The sequence below is a fragment of the Pongo pygmaeus genome, chromosome 8 (assembly GCF_028885625.2).
Source record: "Pongo pygmaeus isolate AG05252 chromosome 8, NHGRI_mPonPyg2-v2.0_pri, whole genome shotgun sequence".
NCBI classification, from domain to species: domain Eukaryota; kingdom Metazoa; phylum Chordata; class Mammalia; order Primates; family Hominidae; genus Pongo; species Pongo pygmaeus.
In genome coordinates this window covers 47814958-47836431 of record NC_072381.2, presented here as the reverse complement: position 1 = coordinate 47836431, position 21474 = coordinate 47814958, and the positions used below count along the sequence as shown (strand labels likewise).

Sequence of the window (21474 nt, the reverse complement as noted above, 5' to 3'; positions counted from 1 at the left end):
GAAACTAACACACCAAGGAAGGCGGAGGATGTAGAAGAGAGGTCCAGGCAACATCTCTTTCCGCTCCAAAATAAATGTGAAAGAAAGGAATTGGGAAAAGACCAAATGGGTAGCTCTGTGTCACTCGGTGAGAAGTGAAATAAATGTAAAATCCTGGCATCAACAACCCTTGTGTGCGTTTAGGAGAGTTCTGACTGCTGGGAGCCACTTGTCTAATTCCCTCACCTCCTGTGTTTGTTCCAAGATCCCCTATTTAAAATTGCAAAGTACACCCCTAGCCCTACACACCCACAAACGCACCTCGCCACACACGCACCTCGCCACACCCCGCGCAGCTCTATGCTTTCTGTACCACCTCATGACACACACGATGCCATATATTTACTGTATTTATGGATTGCTTGTTTCCCCCACTAGAATAGGGCAGTGAGTTTTGTGCAAGCATCTTGAACAGCTCCTGGTACACAGTTGGCTCTCAATTAATATCTGTTAAATGGATGAACTTCAGAGGTGAGATGGAAGATGCCGAATGGCAAATATTCACTTCAGAATGTTTTGAAAGGTAAAGATGAAATTATGGGTATTTACATCCTTTTCCCCAATAGTATTTTAACAAATGAAAATCACCTTAACAGGTATTCCTAAAATAATTCTTATTTGTTTGTAATAAAAAACGAGGAGGAGGACTTGAATACACGCGTCGCTGACTCAAAAATGATCCCCTCTGCCCAAGAATCCCATACCGCACAGCGCAGAGCGCAGGGACCCGCGCCGGAAGTGGGCGTGGCTCGCCCGCGGCTTGCTGGGATTTGTATTTCGGGGCTCTAGGCGCGCGAGCGGTCAGCATCCGGAATCTGGTCCCTGCAGGCGTGGGGTTCCACGTGGGAGGTGAGACTGGCCGGGCTTCCCCAGCCGCTGGCAGAGGCGTTCAAGGGTCAGGAAATGGGTGTGCCGCGGGGAAGGCGCTGGGCCGCCGAGCTGCAGAAGCCGGGAGGGCGGCGATGGTAGAGCACGCGACCAGCGGAGGCGCGCCCCGCGGCGGCACGTGTGTCCCGGCGCCGCATTTCCGAGCTGCTGCGCCCCCGGGGCCGGGCTGCGGCCACACCGAAGCCTGTTGGGCCCTGCAGCTGAGCGGCCGCGCCTCCGATGGCCCCTCCTCCCTCCTGGCCGAGCTCTGGCCTGGGCCGGCTGGGGGCTTCATGGTTGGCCACGCCGGCCTTTTCCTCGCTTGTGATGGGCGTTACTGCAGGGGGGTTTTCGGTGGACGTTAGGCGACGGAGGGGGGCTCCTGTAAGAGACTGAGGTTTCTGTCCGCAGCACTGCCTTTGCTGAAAAGAGCTTGCATCTGAGCCCCCGCACCGCAGGAACGCGCCAGGCTCCTGAGAATGAGGTCGGGGAAGGCGTCTTGGGCAACCGAAATCCATCCCGAGAAGCTCCTCCTCTTAACTAGAACTTTAGGACAGAGATCGGAAAAGTCAGAGGAAATGGGCACTGCTTAGAGCTGCCGGCGGCTGCGGAATTTACTTAGCCTCTTGGTTTTGGGGGGAAGACGGCTTGTTCAATCGAAAACCCTGTGGAGAGAGATGAAGGTGGTGACAGAAAATGCGTCACAACCTCTCACCTGATGGAGGGAGTGTGAGTGGAAGGGTTGACTGAAGAAGCGTCAGAGGCAGGAGCGGAGTAACTTTTTCCCTGCAGTCTTGCTGGACTTGATTTTCATGGCTTTTTCTCTTTCCCTAACTCTGCCTTTCCAGGAATCCATCCCCTCTGGAAGTAAGAAATGACCAAGGTCCGGGTGAGTTGGCGTTCCATTTCTCCTAAAATGCCATCTCCCTGAAATGTCCCTGTGCCATGTGTTGTTTTCTTTATTGTCAGGCCCCCAGTAAGGTATTTTATAGCTATGGATGTAGGGACATTAAGATACTAAGGACATGTAGCTAGCAGATGATGTCACCAGGGTCTGCACAGAGAGTTTTCACTGGCCCATCCTGCTTCCAATAATTTATTCCACTCCTCAGAGCAGTGGACTGTGCCCTCCTGGGGAGCCTCTCAAAGCCTGCCTTTTCCTGCCAGACATTTCACTCACATTGAAAGTCATTCCAAGCTATTCCACACTCATCCCAGTGCTAAGTGGTCTCAGCAAAACAGATGGAATGATAAACCACGGTGCTTTTCTTCAAGGAGCTTACCATCTTGATGAACATATTACCTGTACACAAAAAAATGCATATTAATAGTGATAATTTATTAACTATGAGTCAAAAACGAGGAAATTTGTTAAATGGCAGCACAGTGGTTACAAAATCACTCTAGAAATGCTTTTCAACCAGGTTATGCATCAGAACTCTCTGTGGCGTTTTTTTAAGAACTAAGCTTCCTTCTCTATTCCAGACCTAGTGAAAGGAGAGTTTCACTCCTTTTTTATTCTTTTGATCTTTGTACATCCAAAGGTTTATTGTGAAATATCTCTCTATACACTTGATATAAGTGTCTCTAGGGTAGGTAAAATGAGTTATTCATCCTTTATACTCAGGTTGATTTGTTTTCTTTCACCAGCATGTCTACATATTTAACTGTTCCAGTAAATTTTAAATTACCAAGTCGTACTTTTTTAAAGAGAGTTCTCAGTTGTCTCCGTAAAACCATCTGTAGGAGGCTACCTCAAAATTAACCCTTAGACTCCCAGGGTATTTGAGATGGTCAGCCCCCACTTAGAATCCCAGGGTGTTTGAGATGGTCCGCCCCCTCTTTGCCCTGTCCTGGCATTTTATGGTGGAGAGCTCTAACTCGGCTAACTCTGAGAGAGCCGAAGGAAAGTGCCTTGTCCTTTGTTGCAGAGAGCAGAAGGCCAGAAGTAAACCCCATGTTTTCTAACTTCAGGCTGTTCTTTCTCCATTAACTAAACAGGTCATCACATCAGAAGTTGTTTGAATAAAATATCAGACTGTGTTTTAAGGAAAAAAAAAATGTTTTTTAACACTACCAGCAAAGGCCATCTTTTTGCTTGGCAAATACTGCCCTCACACACGTAAGCTCTTAGAAAAAATCTGTTTAGAGGACAGTAAGCTGTCTTGAGGTACTGAGAGCATGGCTTCTCTGTGCCCTGAAAAGTAATTGAGGACTTCAAGGGAGATTAACCTTAGGAGAATCAATACATTTTCCTTCCTTTGCTTCTGCCTGCTCCCTAATGATTAATTATTCACTGCCGCTGCAACTGGGGATTGCTAGTTTAGTAAATTTTGAGATTCTGGTGTGTGTTACACAACAACTTTTTTAATTTAAAGGAAGGACTTCATTCCAAGCACTGTGTGTTTTCTATGTACCACACTGTCCTTAGGTCTGCTGAAAGGCGGGAGTCTTAGTTAACCCTGCCCTTCGTCTGTGACATTGGGTAAGTCACTTCGCCCTTATGAACTGTGGTTTTTTTCATCTGTAAACTGAGGGTCTTGGGCTTGACTGTCTTTAAGTTTTCTTTTAGTTGTATTATTATTCATTTAAATTGAATGTGAATTTATATTTATCTTTCAGATTCCAAGTCAATTATGGTAGTTGCTGGGGATTTAAAGATGAATTGAGGCCAGACATGGTGGCTCACACCTGTAATCCCAGTACTTTGGGACGCTAAGTGGGGAGGATCACCTGAGGTCAGGAGTTTGAGACCAGCCTGGCCAACATAGTGAAGCCTCATCTCTACTAAAAATACAAAAATTAGCTGGTCATGTTGGTGCCTGTTGTAATCCCAGCTACTCGGGAGGCTAAGGCAGGAGAATCTCTTGAACCCGGGAGGTGGGGGTTGTAGTGAGCCGAGATCATGCCACTGCACTCCAGCCTGGGCAACAGAGTGAGACTCTGTCTCAAACAACAAAGATGAGTTGAGTGTAGCCCCTATCCTTCAGAATCTTCCAGCCAACTTGGGAGACAGACTTAATAGCTATAGTAGAGGGATGTGAAAGATGCTATGAGATCTCAGAGGAGGAGAATTCTAACTCATCATGCTTCAGAAAGAGGCTATTGTCCTGGGACTGAAAGCTCCAAAATGAATGGGAGAGCTCAATAAGTTAGGGCGTATTATAGAAAGGACTGTGCTAGACTCAAGTGTGATGTGTTGAATGCCTCCAGGTAATCCAGTGTGCTTCTTCCTGCTTTTCCACTTCAAAGTAAATTGTTAGATACAGCAGAGATGGGCTCTGGAAAGAAGTGGAAGGCCACATGATGGCATGTATGTAGTTCTGAGGAGGTTGACATTTGTCTGATAGAAACAGGAAACGATTGAACTTGTGACCTTCCTCTTTGGTTGGCCTTTAGAATATCAAGTCTGCTCTCCCCACTGTAAGCAGGAGCACAGCCTTGGAGTGACTCCTTAGTGCCACTGATACCTGGGAAGACTGTTGATTATTCAGTGTTTCAGTCCCAGCTTTGTCTTGCTTTAACAGGAGCACTAATTTCCTTTCCTTTTCTCCCTTCCCTTGTCACAATGATTCTTCTCATTTGGTCTACTCCTGTCATTTTTTTACCTACCACAAAGTTAGTAGTCCACCAACATATCCTTTCCCTTCTCAGAATGGAATCCCACCTGCCATTTTATCTTGAGGACCTTAAAAAATTAATAACTCTGGTTGTCTAACCTAGGGACTGAAAGATGACAAAAATTGTACTACAAAGAATTGGTAAGGAGTTATTGTAGCTTAGGTAAGAAAAAAAAATAAGGGTCTTACTAAGACTGGCAGTGGAAATGAAAAAGAGGTAACACATTGGAGGGAAATTTAGGAGGCAGAATTGACAGGATCTGAAATGGTTTGAATATTGTTGAGGTAGAGAAGGAGGATTAGACAATCCAGACGACTGGATGGAAGACGGATAAAAAATAAGGGAGAGAAAAGATGATTGGTGGGCTTGCATCTCTGAAGATAGAAGAAGGGATTTGATCTAGAATGCACAGGAAGAGATTAGCCTTAAACAGAAAGAAATTTTTTTTTCTCTGTGGTCTGAAGAGAAGTTCTGCTTGGGAAGAGCAGCCAGTCTACTTGCTTTTAATATGCCATGGGTCGTGCGTTGCTAAAGGATGTAGTGATGGAGCTTGAAGGCAGCAACATTTGCTTCTGTTTGTTTGTCCCACCTTTACTCCGGGGCTTTAGCCTCCTTTTCCAGCCCTCTTCCTCAGAGTGGAGACCAGTGACCTTGAACAGAAAGCTTGGGAGACAACACCCATCCTTACCTTCATCTTTACTCTCATCCTTCCCCACTGGTGACAAGTTGGGTAAGTCATGTCACTCCTGCAGGGCAGGCCCAAGGAAGGAGGGAGTGGTGCCTCTGTAGCCTCAGGCCGAAGCTGGCTTAGCTGATCAAATTTATGAGACAGTCTTTATGACTTTTTATATATTCTATCACTTTACTTTTGAAATTGTGCCTTAGAGAGTGGTGCCAGCCCATGCACTGTGCAGATATAAGTACTGAAATTGAGAGTTTGAAAAACAAAAACAAAAAACTGGTTCTTCACCACAGGCAGTTTAAGAAGCATTGCTTCATCAGACAGAGCCCTGAAGGGAACCAGATTTGCTGACATTGACTGAATAAATATTTGGACTCCCTTTATGTGCCAGGCCCTGCTTGAGGTCTTGGGGATGCAGTCATGAACAAATGAGGCAGCCTCTCTATTCTTGGGGAATTTAAATCTCAGCAGGGAGAGACAGTAAATAAGAAAGCAAGTGAATAAGAAAATAAGGTAAGGCATAAGTTATAAGAAGAAATTAATTAAATTAAACCAGGAAAATGATATATACAGGATGCTCCAGTGGATTAGATGGTCAGTGACATGCTTTCTGAAGAGGCAACAGTTGGACTGAGAGCTGAATCATGAGGAATGGAGAGGGCAGCGAGCGCAGAAGCTACAATGAGTTTGATGCGGTTCAAGGGCCTGCTGGGTCACTGGTGCTGAATATGATCATAAGAGAGGCCTAGGTTGGGGAGGTGACAGGAGGGCCTCACGGGCCAGGATGAAGAGTCTGGATTTTACTCGATGGCCACTGAAAAGCCTTTGGAGGGTTTCACGCTTGGCCTTGTTTTTGTTTTAAAAGATCACCTTGGCTGCCATGTGGAAAATTCATGTTTGGGGGAGCAAGAGTAGAGTCAGACCAACCAGGAGGTTGGTGTGGGTGAGAGCAAGTGCTGCCTAGGCCTAGAGAGGTGACAGTGCAGGGCAGGGGAGCTGGGTGGATGCCGATATGCTTCAGCGGTAAAGGAGGTGGGTGATGGGTGAGATGTGAGGATGAGAATGAAATGACTTCAGGGATTTTGGTTTGAGCAATTGAGTGGTTCGTGTGGCTGTTTACTAAAATGGGGATGACTGGGGAAGAGCAGATGCTGATGGATATTGCTGGAGCAGGAGTTCTGTTGGGGCCTGTTAAGTTTTTTGTTTTGTTTTTTGTTTGTTCGACTCACTGCAACCTCCGCCTCCCGGGTTCAAGAGATCCTTCCACCTCAGCCTCCTGAGTAGCTGGGACTACAGGCACGCACCACCACACCTGGCTAATTTTTGTATTTTCAGTAGAGTCAAGGTTTCACCATGTTGGCCAGGCTGGTCTCTAACTCCTGACCTCAAGTGATCCGCCCACCTCGGCCTCCCCAAATGCTGGGATTACAGCCGTGAGCCACCGTGCCCAGCTAGGGCCTGTTAAGTTTTAAGCACCTTTAGACGTCCCAGTGTAGATGTTAAAAGGTAGAAAGCTGGAGTCTGGAGGTGAGGTAAGAGGTTAGGGCTGGAAATAAATATTTGGCAGTGAATGGTATTTTAAGTCAAGGGATCCCTCAGGAGAGTGTTTTATGGCTGTGTATATGTGCTATTTTATTTTCCCAGTAATATTCAACTACTTAGTTTAGAAGAGGAAGAACAGAAAGCACAGGAAGGGATTTTTAACTTGTAGGATATTAGAGAGATTAATATTTTAAGAGTAGAGGGGTCCAGGTAGTGGACTAGTCCCGATTATCATTATTACAGTTTGATGAAATGTGGCTGAGATCATTGGCACTGTGGAGATTAAGAAATGTGAGGTCAGAGTGTTGGGTAAATTGTCCTGCGAGTGTTAAGGTTGTCAGGATAATGGTGGGAATGAGGTGAAGATGACAATTCAGCAATGACACAGGAAGAGAGTGACACAGAAAGATTCAGTAGCTGAGAACTTGGGCGTAGATATGTTGTGGGCAGGAGGGAAATGATTTGGATGGAAGTAGCCAAGTAAGTGAGAAAGGAAAGACTTTCCAACAAAACTTGGCTTAGCTCACTCAGATCCCCTGAGCTGCAAACTTCTTCTATACCTTTCTTACCTTTTCCAGTGCTGCTGACTCCACCCCATTTCCAGGGGATTTGTACAGATAGTTGTTTGTTGAGGATGAATGTGCTTAATGTTTTAGGAACCAGTTACATTCAAGGATGCCTCTGTGGCCTTCACCGAGGAGGAGTGAGGCCACCTGGACTCTGCTCCCAGGAGGCTGTGCAGAGCTGTGATGCTGGGCAACTACAGAAACTTTGGTGGGTAAGGACATGTGAACTTGGACACCTGCCCATTGGCCTCTTTGTTTCCTACTTCCTTTTTGACACAAAAGGATGTTTTCTGACTATTCTAAGCAGCTAAAGAACTTGGTAAGAATTGGAGAATGGTAGTTTTACTGGGTTGTCTCAAAAACTATACCTTTTCCATCCTTTATAAGCCAGAGGTGGGACTGATTTTGCTTTCTGCACAATCACCCAATCCCTGTGAGTTTCTGAAATGTGATCTCTCAGATGGAGCGAGATAAAGATCATTATATAATAACAAGTGAACCCCAAAGAGCACCAGGCATCATGGCAAGTTATAAGCCAGGCTAATCCACAACAGAGGAGTCCCTTTTTCAATGTTCCAGGAGTTATCTGATATCTTGCAGTCTGTGTCGAAAGCAGGGACTTCCGGAATGTTTCCTATGTGCTACTGTTTTACCTGATCTATTCACTTACTTCCCTTCTACCTCTGCAGGAGGTTGTGGTCTTTCCCAGTAATGGTCACTTGCTTCTCTGTACTCTTGCCTTTCCCCACATTTCCCCCACATTGGTCTTGTACCATCTTTGCTTGGACTTTATTTTTCATTGAATGTCCTCCCCCTGCCTGACAATATCCAGTTTCCATTATTTCTTTTCTTACACATTCAGGAATTCATCCCTCTCCCCTCCCAAAAATAATCAAAACTCATGGTGAGACACTCTCATACCCTACAAATAGATAAAACACTTTTTTGTTTTTTGTTTTTTGTTTTTTGTTTTTTGAGAAGGAGTCTTTTGTTTTTTTGTTTGTTTGTTTGTTTTTGAGACGGAGTCTCCCTCTTTCGCCCAGGCTGGAGTCGAGTGCAGTGGCACGATCTCAGCTCACTGCAACCTCCACCTCCCAGGTTCGAGTGATTCTCCTGCCTCGGCCTCCGGAGTGGCTGGGATTACAGGCATGAGCCACCACACCCGGCCAGATAAAACACTTTTTGACTGCCTGAATCAAGGAGCCTTAAACATTTTCAAATGCAGTAATTCATTTTTTAGATATCTAGTCTAAGGCAATAATTAGTAATTTTAACTGAAAATTGTGAACAAAGATATTCATTATAGAATTATTTAAAATAGTGAAAAAATTATTTGCCCACTAAATGTATCACAGGGGATTGGTCAGGCAAATTATCATGGATCACAGAAAAGTATGTAGCCATTAAAAAATATGTTCATAAAGAACTTAAATTAGATGGGGAAATGAATGTATACCTACTAGGTTGAACCACATGAACTTGCCATTTTATAGCCAAAAGCAGCCATTCTACAAAAAACACTGAAAAGTGGCTGGGCACAGTGGCTCCTGCCTATAATCCCAGCACTTTGGGAGGCTAAGGCGGGCAGATGGCTTGAGCTCATGAGTTTGAGACCAGCCTGGGCAACACAGCGAAACCCTGTCTCTACAAAATATGCAAAAATTAGCAGGACATGGTGGCAGTTACCTGTAATCCCAGCTACTCGGGAGGCTGAGGTGGGAGGACCCCTTGAGCCAGGAAGGCAGAGTTGCAGTGAGCCAAGATGACACTACTGCACTCCTGCCCTGGTGACCGTGAGACCCTGTCTTTAAAAAAAAACACTGAAAAATGTGCCATCATGTTAGCTTTCAGGGTTTTTGCCTCCCTCAGTCCACCGTGGGGCCCTGGTTCTCTTCCCTCAGTAACTGTGGCCTTTCAGTTTCTATTTTCAGCTAATCCTGGGGAGTAAAGAGAATGCTACAGGGCAAAGTGGTTACCTCCAGGTAGTGAACCAGGCCTTTCCACGTTCTTTATATAAACCCAGTGCCTGTGCTCTGTTCTTGTACCAAAATTGCCCACTTGGAAGTCACCACTGAACTTTTGTCTCTTTCAGAGTTTGTTCCTTTTTTAATTTTTATTTCAGCATATTTACCATTATCAGTTTTACTGATGGTTTCTATAGTGTTGACCTTCTCTTGAAATTCTTTGTCATGCATGAAATCATAGTTTTTCTGTTTCCTCCAGCTTCTCTCTTAGTCCTTTTCTCTGTAGATTCTCTGGCTTTTTTTTTTTTTTTTTTTTTTTTTGAGATGGAGTCTTGCTCTGTCGCCCAGGCTGGAGTGCAGTGGCATGATCTGGGCTCACTGCAACCTCCGCCTCCTAGGTTCAAGCAATTCTCCTGCCTCAGACTCCTGAGTAGCTGGGACTACAGGCACATGCCACCATGCCCAGCTAATTTTTTGTATTTTTAGTAGAGACGGGGTTTTACCATGTTAGCCAGGCTGGTCTTGATCTCCTGGCTTCTGTCTTTTTTTCTAACTTGAAATCTCAAAGGGCTCTTTGGTTTTAAGTTACATCATCAGTGTTTCTCGGCCTTTTTCTTTATCATTACTCTCTCCCTGCCAAAAGGAGACAAATTAAATTTCTCCTTTAGAGAAATTAAGTATGAAGGAATAAGGTTTTGTCAGGTAGGATTGTTTTTGTCAGTCCCAAACCAGCATAATATGTAAGATTTGTTTGGCCAGGTGTGGTGGCTCACACCTATAATCCCAGCACTTTGGGAGGCCGAGGTGGGCGGATCACCTGAGGTCAGGAGTTCGAGACCAGCCTGGCCAACATGGCAAAACCCCGTCTCTACTAAAAATACACAAATTAGCTGGGCATGGTGGCGGGTGCCTGTAATCCCAGCTGCTCAGGAGGCTGAGGCAGGAGAATTGCTTAAACCCGGAAGGTGGAGGTTGCAGTGAGCTGAGATCATGCCACTGCACTCCAGCCTGGGTGACAGAGCAAGACTCCTTCCCAAAAAATAAAATAAAAAGATTTGTTGTGCCCCCTATGAACCAATTCTCACCCTTGGGGACATTATTGCCCCTGAGAATGCATGGTATGTCCACTTATAGGAGGAGCTGTTACACATTTAATGGTGTTCAACTCGCCTTTGTATTTTGATAAGCCTAAAATTATTTTCCTTTTTAAGTTCCCTTCTTATATTCCCACTTTTGTCGGTATTAAAGTTGTTCCAGTCTCCTAGTTTAGAAATAGGCCATGACTATATTCAATTTCTCTTGGGCCAGGCGTGGTGGCTCATGCCTGTAATCCCAGCACTTTGGGAGGCAGAAGCAGGAGGATCACTTGAGCCCAGGAGTTGGAGACCAGCCTGGGCAACATGGCAAAACCCCTTCTACAAAAAATATAAAAAATTATCCGGGCCTGGTGGCATACACCTGTAGTCCCAGCTACTTGGGAGGCTGAGGTGGGAGGATCACCTAAGCCAGAGAGGTTGAGGCTTCAGAGAGCAAAATTCTCCAGGCTGCAGCAAGTAAAGATCTCCAGGCTGCAGCCTGGGCAACAGAGTGAGACCCTGTCTCAAAATAAAAAAAAAGTTTCTCTCTTCTCGTCCTCAGTATCTAAAATCTCCCACCAATTCTTTTTTAACCTTAACTTCTTTTAAGTTTATTAACACTCCTAGATCCCACAGATGTTGCCCTAAAATGAGTCTGTTTAACACTTAAAATAGGGTAAAAATTAGTCAGATTGTTGCCATCGTTTTTCAAGCTTAAGTTAGATGTTACAGGTACACTTGTCTCCTTTAAACATCATTTATGATGTCATTCTTTGGAGTATTACTATACAGTCGGTAAGTCCTATGAAGAATGGAACACTGCTCTGAGAGAACAAAGGCATGTGATGGAATGTGGGTTGTGTATGTGTCTTAGGGAGAGCCTCTGAAGTGACATTAAACTGGGAGCTAAGGGATCAATAGTTTAAACAGGTGGCTAGGGAGGAGAAGAACATTCCAGGCAAAGAGAACCACACAAGAGGAGACCCAAAGACCTGGAAGGAGGAGTGTGGTAGACCACAGGGTGCATCTAAGAAGGACTGAGAAGAGGTGGTGAACATGGCCTGGCTCAGTTATGGCGTTGAAGGCACTGGTAAAAAGTGGATTTATGACAAAAAATTAGCCAGGCGTGGTGGCGCATGCCTGTAATCCCAGCTTCTTGGAGGCTGAGGTGGGAGAATCGCTTGAGCCCAGGAGGTGGAGGTTGCAGTGAGCTGAGATAGTGCCAGTGCACTCCAGCCTAGGAGACACTGTGTGACCCCATCTCAAAAAAAAAAAAAGTAGATTTATCTTCAGTGGGCAGCCATTGTATCAGGGAATGGTGTGCTCTGATTGACCCAGTATCACTGTGACTGCTCTGTAGAGAGTGATTTACAAGTAGACAAAAATGAAGTAGGAGATGGGCTTCCAATTTCAAGCTCTGCTCTAGGTTTTCATTGTTATTAACATAAAATGGAACATACTTGTTCAACATTTTTCTTTTATGCAAGTAAGACATAAAAGTCTCAAAAGCTCAACACAGTATAATATGAAATCAAATCACTTTCTATGGACTCTGTACTTATGTATGTACAAGTATATATATTAAAATTTTATGAGATTACACTGTGCGTATTTTTAATGTGCTGTTTTATGCAGTATGTGTTAGAGCTTTTTTCTGCCATGTTAACTCCCTGTAAAAGGACCCCTTTTCTCATGTCTATTTTCTCCTAATGTTATACACTCATTCTTCATATTTTTTTTCTTCTTCTTTTTCTTTTAGACGAAGTCTCACTCTGTCGCCCAGGCTGGAGTGCAATGACACAATCTCGGCTTACTGTAAGCTCCACCTCCCGGGTTCAAGTGATTTCTCCTGACCCAGCCTCCTGAGTAGCTGGGACTACAGGTGCCCGCTACCACGCCCTGCTATTTTTTGTATATTCAGAAGAGACTGGGTTTCACCGTGTTGGTCAGGCTGATCTCAAACTCCTGACCTCAAGTAATCCACACACCTCAGCCTCCCAAAGTGCTGGGATTACAGGCATGAGCCACCGTGCCCGGCCTCATTCTTCATATTATTTTAAACATTTTTTTAAAAGCTAACATCACACTTTCATTAAAATGCATCTTTCATAAAATTCCTCCCACATTCATTTTCATATACCTATAATTTCTATAACCACTAGCCATTTCCAAGTATTGTACGATATGGCTGTTGAAGCAATATCCTTTAAAATCCATTTAATCATTTCAGCCCATTTGATGATTTAACGCTACAAACTGCCCTGTTTTTCTTTTGTCATTTTTCTTTTTCATTTTTGCCATTACTTTTGAAATTTATAAACAAAGTGATACACTCACCTGGGTAAAACAAGTTGTGTGGACAGCTCATAGTAAAAACATTTCTGTTTCCTGACTCTGCTGCTCCATCAGCCACAGTGTGGCTTCCAAAGGCACTCAGTTTTCACCTTTCTAGCTGTTCCATATTGGGTTTGTCTTCCTACTCCAGACAATATGTTTACATTTTGTTATTTTTCTCTCTCATGTAAACAATAAATGCATTCACATGGTTAAAAAATAAATATAAAACGTGCACAATGAAAAGTTTCTTTCATGTCTGTAGCTCTTGTCTATCCAGGTTCTGGTCATTGGCCTTTAAAAAGTGAGCTGTCTCATGTAAATGTCATTTCACAAATTATGCCTGAAAATCTGAAGAGTAAAGCTCTAAGTTGGAATGCTGAGTGCATATATTTATGACATTGATAATTGTCAAAATGTCTGTCCTTCATATCAGTTTACATTCACAAGTAATGTGTATCTTCAGACTTCGGGTTTGTGCTAGTGTAACAGGTGGAAAATGGTACTTCAGTATCCTTTAAATTTAGTGCATTGTGATATACTGTTATTTCTCAGTTTGTCAATATTTTGTAATTTCTATTGACTTCCCCATATTATAGATGAGGATGTAGCTTTTTTATATTACCTCCTCAAATGCCTAGCCTCCCAAGAATTTATGTTAGAGTCATGTCAGTGATGAATGCTTACAGTGCTTTGACTTTGTAATTAGTTGTTCACTCTAGAGTCAAGTAGTACAGTATGATTATAGTTCCTTTTTTTTTATTTTTCCTCTGAAGCTAATACTTGCTTTTTAAAAATATATTTTATTTGGGGGGTTTTGATTCCATACTGTTATTGTAGAGTTTTGTTTATTTTTTTCTTTTATTTTTCAACTATGATTTTGGGGTTTGGGGGTTTTTGTTTTGTATTTTGTAGAGAGAGAGTTTTGCCATGTTGCACACACTGTTCTTGAACTCCTGAGCTCAAGCAATCACCTCGCCTCAACCTCCCAAAATGCTGGGATTACAGACATGAACCACCACGCCTGGCCTAATTATGTATTGTATTGACTTCTTGGCTTACTGTTATTTCTTGCAGCATGTATCCTTTTTCTTAAATTTTAAAAAATTTTGCTATAGTATATTCCTGAATGATTGTTTTAGTAATTGAATCTTTTCATGTCTGAAAGAGTGTCTATTTTTTCCTCCCATTGAAATGGTTAATTGGCTGGGTAAAAATTATAATTTCGCAATGACTTTTAACCCAAAATTTGAAGATATTGAAGATTTGCAATATTGCCGATTAGTTGTTCAGTGTCAATATAATTCTCATTTATTTGCACATAACCTGGCTTTTCTGTTTGGAAGCTTTTAGCATTTTCTGTTTTTTTGTTTGTTTGTTTGTTTGCTTGTTTTTTCCTTGAAGTCCTGAGGTTTTAAAAGAGTATGTTTAGTTTAGGGTCTTTTTACATACCATTTTTTAGCATTTATTGGGCCCTGAATCTTGAATTCTAGGAAACATTTTTTTGTTGTTATTTCTTTGATCATTTTCTCTCCCTGTGTTCCATCTTCACTGTCCTCATGCAGCTCCTTGGAGATGGGCTTTTACTTTTATCTTTCTATTTGTCTGTCTTTTCATATGCATTCTTGGAGAATTCCTCAATCTTCCATCTTAGCCATGTGTTCATTTTACTATTTAACTCATCTAGATTGCAGGCGTTTGACTAAAACAGTCTGATACATATCTAGGAAACAAGTGACATAACCTATCATCATCTTCAGTCATTTTATTTAGAATTATTATTTTTCATAGCAATATGTTTATATTTTATTATTAGATTGTGTTTAAATGTGATATCCACTCCAGTTTTTCTGGGATTTTAATTATGTACCTTTTAAATTCTGTTTGTCTCCTTATATATTTTTTCAAAATTCTTGTGTTCTCAGCATGATATTGGAGTGTGTCCTCAACCCATGCTTGACCCACTGTGGCATGCATGTGTGTTCTACTTTAGGGGACACTTCTGCTGATTGGGCTAGGGAGGGAGGTAATAAGAATCCAGATGGTGGATGTTATAGGCCTTTTTTTTTTTTTTTTTTTTTTTTTGACAGTTGGCAGAGCTAGCTGAGGTTTTATCTTGGGAAAAAGAAAAAATTTGAATTGTTTTGTAGCTGGATACATGGGCAAGGGGGCTACCCGGGCAGTAAACTCCCCCCACGGGTGGGCTAAGGGCTAGGGCTGAGCCTCAGGTGGGCCTCCTATTCCCTGTACTCCCCTGCACAGTGATGTAGGCCATTTTTTAAGTCCACCTCTTTTGCCACTGAGTTATCTGGGGCATGCCCTGCTTCTTCATTTCCAGTGCTGGGCTGTCTTCCTTGTCAGAACTCCTATTAAAAAGTTTAGCTTGAAGTTTTATCCTGGGCACTTATGTTGTCAATTACTTCTTTTTTGTACCTTAATCCATTGGTCATTGTGTAGGTTCAACATTACCTCAACCTCTGCTTCTGTCTTCAGTCCAGTTAATGTTATTAGCAGTCTTTCTTTGGCAGATCATTTATTTTATTCTTGAGGCTTTATATGAGGGCACTGCTGCTAGCCATCCAATATTTCTATTTCTAAGAGGAAGAGGGTGGGCTGGGAGAGTGCTGCTAACAGCAAAAACTAGCACAGCTGTTAGGAATGCCTAAGTTGAATTAAGAAATGTCTTACTTTATCATTGTTTATTATTTTCTGAGACATAGACTCCAGAGAAATGGGGTCAGTGCTCCCTTTGTAATTATTGATTCTGAGTTTAGTAATTGAATTTCTATGATTTCTTAGGATGTTTTACCCATGAAGAAGCCTCCTGTTATACATAATTTGAGCTGTACATTTTTTCCCCTAGTTCCTCCATCACTCCTAATCCATCTGCTCGTTATCATTTAGGAGTTCCTCAATGTTTTTATTCTGACGATGTCAGCCTTTCTGTTTTCCCAAGAGTATTATGGATTTCTTGACATTTCAGTTTAATATTAGGCTATTCACTCTAATTGTTTAAGTCTAGGGGAGGGTTTTGTTTTTGTTTTTGTTTTTTAATATACCAGTAAGTCTAAACTCTGTATTCCTAGCACAGTTCTCTCACAGGAGTTCCAGACCTATATATATCTCACAGTTTACTGACCAGTACTGCAAGAATGTTCCACCAACACCACAGATTATACAAGGCAGATTTGAGTTCTGCTGCCTTCCCTACTTCAGCCTCTTCCTTTTGCATTTCCTATCTGATTATATAGCACCACCATACCGTCACTCAGGCAGGGATCCCAAGGAACAGGCTTGGTGCCTCCTTTCTCTTCTAGGTTTAGTTTGTCATCACATGATCTAGAATGAATTTCTCCCATTCTCTCCACAACTATCATCCTTACCGTTTTTCTTCTGATTTGCTATGGCAGCCGTCTCGCTACCTAAAGTCTTGCTTTCCAGTGGTGTTTATTGTCACAAAGTCAGTCATTTCACTCTGAATTAAAATTCTTTAATAGTTTTCAAACCCTTCAGGGTTTAGCCCCGAGGTCCTTATTATTAGACACTAAGCCCTTTGCTCTGGCCTCTTACTTCCCCTCCGTAGCACATTCTTCACCACTCTTAACTGTTTTTATCTCCTTCATAAGAAGCCACTTGTAGTTTTCTTTAGCATGTCATATTTTCTCTCCATGTTTCACTTCTTTTTTTTTTTCCCCCCTGTCATTTTCTCCCAGAAATCTTCCTAAACACAGGGTCTGAGTTGAGTGTTCCTCTGCTGTGCTTTCGTGGCTGGTTAGGCATACATCTCCTGTACTGTATTGTACTATACGTTCATCTACACCACTCACTTAGTATTATCATTATTTGGTATATTTGTCTTCCCAGGAAGCTTTAGCTTGTTAAGCAAAAGGATTTATATTTTCTTCCTTGTATCCCCCACACCTATGAAAGCAGAATACCAATTAAATGCAAATTGACTTAAAGGAAAGTAGGCCAGGTGTGGTGACTCATGCCTGTAATCCCAGCACTTTAGGAGGCTGACGCGGATGGATCACTTGAGGCCAGGAGTTCGAGGCCAGCCTGGTCAACATGGAAAAACCACACCTCTACTAAAAATACAAAAATTAGCTGGGCATGGTGGCATGTGCCTATAATCCCAGCTACTTGGGAGGCTGAGGTGGGAAAATTGCTTGAACCTGGGAGGTGAAGGTTACAGTGAGACCAGATCACGCCACTATACTCCAGCCTGGGCAGCAGAGTGAAACTCTGTCTCAAAAAAAAAAATGAAGTGAGATGAGATGAAATGTTATTGTTAGCAAGGATATAGGACTTACAGCCTTCTATAGGATTAGTTAGGGAAGACTTTCCTTGGCTATGCTTAAAAGCCAAGAGAAAATTTCTGTCTTGTACCCAGATACAAATGTACCTGACCTTAACCCAAAGGACATGACTATGAAGACAAGCTGAACTTTTTCCTAGTTACTAAGACTTCAGGCCTTAGGCACTGTCACTCTGAAATCTTGAAGTCTACCCTTTGTTCTTACCACTGAATTGTCTTTGTTCCCTAGGAGACTTGAATGAAAATTCTGTGGAGAATCTTCAGCAGGAAACACTTCAGGATCTGTTACATGAGCTTTCCTTCTGGCTAGTTTTGGAAGGCATGGCCAGTACAATTACTGGAAGTCAGGATTGTATTGTGAATCATCGAGGGGAAATGGATGGGGAGCCTGAACTAGATATTTCCCCTTGTCAACACTGGGGAGAAGCATCTTCTCCTATTTCCAGAAACAGGGACAGTGTGATGACTCTTCAAAGTGATTGTTTCAAAAACATTGAAAGTGAAACATATTTGCCTTTGAAAGTCTCAAGCCAAATAGACACACAATACTCTTCAGTGAAGTTCTGTAAGAATGAGCCTCGGGGTCATCAGGAAAGCAAACGTCTCTTTGTAATGGAAGAAAGCACTGAGAGAAAAGTGATAAAGGGGGAAAGTTGTTCAGGGAACCTTCAAGTTAAACTGGTGTCTGATAGACAAGAACTGGCCTCGCCATTGTTAAATGGTGAGGCAACTTGCCAGAATGGCCAGTTAGAAGAATCTTCGGATCCCATTGACTGTAACTGCAAAGACATTCATGGATGGAAATCACAGGTGGTCAGTTGTAGTCATCAGAGAGCTCACACAGAGGAGAAACCCTGTGACCATAATAACTGTGGGAAAATACTTAACACCAGCCCAGATGGTCATCCATATGAGAAAATCCACACTGCAGAGAAACAATACGAATGTAGTCAGTGTGGTAAGAACTTCAGTCAAAGCTCAGAGCTACTACTTCATCAGAGAGACCACACAGAAGAAAAACCCTACAAATGTGAGCAATGTGGGAAGGGCTTCACAAGGAGCTCGAGTCTGCTTATCCATCAGGCAGTCCACACAGATGAGAAGCCTTATAAGTGTGACAAGTGTGGGAAGGGCTTCACCAGGAGCTCAAGTCTGCTCATCCATCATGCCGTCCATACAGGCGAGAAACCTTATAAATGTGACAAGTGTGGGAAGGGCTTTAGTCAGAGCTCCAAACTGCACATCCACCAGCGAGTCCACACTGGAGAGAAGCCCTATGAGTGTGGGGAGTGTGGTATGAGCTTCAGTCAGCGCTCAAACCTGCACATCCATCAGCGAGTACACACGGGAGAGAGGCCCTACAAGTGTGGTGAGTGTGGGAAGGGCTTCAGTCAGAGCTCGAACCTTCACATTCACCGGTGCATCCACACGGGAGAGAAGCCTTATCAATGCTATGAGTGTGGGAAGGGTTTCAGCCAGAGCTCGGATCTTCGCATCCATCTCAGAGTCCACACTGGAGAGAAGCCCTATCACTGTGGCAAGTGTGGGAAGGGATTTAGCCAGAGTTCCAAACTCCTCATCCACCAGAGAGTACATACTGGAGAGAAGCCCTATGAGTGCAGCAAGTGTGGGAAGGGCTTCAGCCAGAGCTCCAACCTTCACATCCACCAGCGGGTTCACAAGAAAGATCCTCGCTAAGTGACATTAGCCCATTCAGGTCTTCACAGCGCTCATACTGTAAAAACTGTTAAATATTTAGTATCACTCTTACCTTTATATTCTACAAAGGAGAGAGATGTAAGGGTTATTTAGATATGTTCCCTCACTGAAAAATCATTCATTCAAAGTATTTAAATATCAAGCACTTTGTTATGCTGTACAATGAATGGATTGTTCTTGTTTCTCAGATGGGTAGAGTAAAAGTGTCTGTACTTTACAATTCAACTACATATTCTACCCAGCATTTTAACGGCAAGAACTTTATATTTATTCTCAAGCAGGGCATGTTTCCCTTTGTTCACATTCTCTGAGAAATTGAAACTCTGGTTTCTCTTCAAATTATGTGCCTTGTGTTTTTCATATTTCTTTCCAGTCCTGATTAGCCCCCTCTAAACTATGATTGTACACTGCATCCATTTTAGGCCAAGAGGGCAGTTGGAAATACAATGGACGTGGAAATTCTTGTGTTTATTGCAAAAAGATATAATAGTTTGTAGCCACACAACAAAAAGCTGGAAGAGAGTTACTCATGTAGTACATTCCCGTATACCATTTTGATAGGAAGTTGAACAGCCCCTCCCAGGCAACTATTTAGGAACATAAGTAGTCCTTTTTGGTGAGTACAGCTAGTTTATTGGGATACTTCCAGAGTGAATGTGAGGGAGGGTCCAAAGTAACATGCCTGGCACTTTGGGAGGCTGAAGAGGGTGCATCACTTGAGCCTAGGAGTTCGTGACCAGCCTGGTCAACATGGCAAAACCTTGTCTCTACAAAAAAGTGCAAAAATTAGCTGGTGTGCTGGCACAGACCTGCAGACCCAGCTACTCAGGAGGGTACCTGAGAGCAGGTGATAATAACAAATAGATTCCAGAGGCAGAGCTGGAAAAATGAATACATAAGGAGCAGGGGGCAGCTTAGAGGCTGCAGAAATCATGTTGGGGCTTGATAAGCTAAAAATTGCTAGCACAGAAAGTATTTGAGAATGCACTTTTGTTAAACATGTCTCATCACATTGGACAACATTAAGATGCGAGGAAAATTTAATTTATCAAACTACAGCAATAAGGAGAATAGGAGAAAGACTATCAGCAAATGAAAATTTGAAAAATGGAAAGACAGCCAGTAGAGCAGAAGCAGGCACAGTTACACTGCTTGCATATGGGGATAAGGAAAAGAAGGAACCCGTTTGGCTCCAGGCTCAGAAATGCTTAGTACCTTGGAGGATGGGAGTGAGATGTGCAGAGAAAGCAATGAAACTAATGGCCATTTGTATATGGAACATACCTCCTCATTACATAAACACACACTGCTCCCCAACTCCTGTACTTGGCTGACCAGAGGTTTAATGTCCAGCAAGAAATAGGAATTTTCTTCTCTGCAGAAGTTGAATGGACCCAAGGGAAAGACCTCTGTATTATGGGAATCTGGGAATCCTACAGCAAAGCTACTTTCTAGCTTAAGTACACATGAAACAGAGCTTCAAAATTCATGAAATAAAAACTGGCAAAATTGAAAGAGGCACAATTTCAATTATAATTAGTTAAATAATCAAGTAATTGATAGTACAAGTCACTTAGGAGGTATAAGCCTTGAACAGCACTATCAACTAACTTGACTAATTGGCATTTGTAGAACACTTCACTCATTAGCATGATATATTAATGTATTTTTATTTTTTAGGGACAGTGTGTCACTCTTTCACCCAGGCTGAAGTGCAGTGATACAAGCAGTTAATTGCAACCTTGAATTCCTGGGTTCAATCAATCCTCCTGTCTCAGCTGCCAGAGTAGCTAGGACTATAGGCATGTGCCACCACACCCAGCTATTTTTTATTTTTGTAGGGATGGGGTCTAGCTCTGTTGCCCAGGCTGGTCTCAAACTCACAGGCTCAAGCAATCCTCCCTCCAGGACCTCCCAAAGCACTAGAATTACAGATGTGAGCCACTGTGCCCAACCTGTATACATTCTTTTCAAGTGTGCCTACTATGGACTATAATAAAACAGTCTTAAAAATTTTTAAAGAATGAAAACCATACAAGGTATATTCTCTCACCAGGACAGAATTAAGTAAGAGACCAATAACAAAGATGTCTAAACAATCTCTTAATATTTGGAAATTAAACATCATACTCCTAAATGAGCAATAAAGAGAAAGTAAGAAAAATTTGAAAATATTTTGAACTGAATGAATATGTCAGAATTTGTGAAATGTAGCTAAAGCAGTGCTTACAGGTGAAATCAGAGTATTAAATACTTACATTAGATAAAAAGTTTTCAATTCGATAGTCTAAACTTCACCTTATGAAATGAGAAAAAGAACAGAAATCATCCAAAGCAAGTAGAACAGGAGATGATACAGAGCTAAAAGTCACAAAATCACAAATGGACAAACAATAGAGAAAATTTAATGGAACCAAAACCTAACTCTTTGAAAGGGTTGAAAGGATTCCTAGTATCAGGAATGAAAGAGTAAATATCACTATAGGTCCTATACACCAAGACGGTAATACAGGAATTTTATTAGTAACTTAATTCCAAAAAATTCAGCAACTTAAATGGATTGGAAAATTTTATTGTAAGGAATATAGAACCAAAGCCCACTTGAGAGAGAGAACTTGAATAGTCCTATTAAATTGAATTTTTAGCTGATAACCTTCTCCCAAAGAAAAGTTATGAGACCAACATTACCCAGATACCGAAGCCAAAAAGGACATCATAGGAAAAACTCATAGATCAACATCTCTTA

At 42.4% G+C, this 21474-nt stretch overlaps 1 protein-coding gene across 14 annotated transcripts; it reads left to right on the top strand.

The window, feature by feature from the left end:
- Positions 1-805: 805 nt before the first annotated feature.
- ZNF239 (zinc finger protein 239) lies at positions 806-19067 on the top strand. 14 transcript variants are annotated; one of them, XM_054437123.2, is made up of 6 exons: positions 806-888; positions 1755-1795; positions 3338-3391; positions 5136-5257; positions 7408-7525; positions 17239-19067. In XM_054437123.2, the coding sequence occupies exons 5-6, from the start codon at positions 7501-7503 to the stop codon at positions 18705-18707; spliced, it is 1494 nt and encodes a 497-aa protein (XP_054293098.1). In that variant the 5' UTR covers positions 806-888; positions 1755-1795; positions 3338-3391; positions 5136-5257; positions 7408-7500; the 3' UTR covers positions 18708-19067. The 14 variants fall into 14 exon arrangements, with proteins under 14 accessions (XP_054293098.1, XP_054293107.1, XP_054293103.1 ...); XM_054437128.2 differs by lacking the exon at positions 3338-3391 and having other exon boundaries at positions 812-888; XM_054437125.2 differs by lacking the exon at positions 5136-5257 and having other exon boundaries at positions 812-888.
- The last annotated feature ends 2407 nt before the right edge of the window (positions 19068-21474 follow it).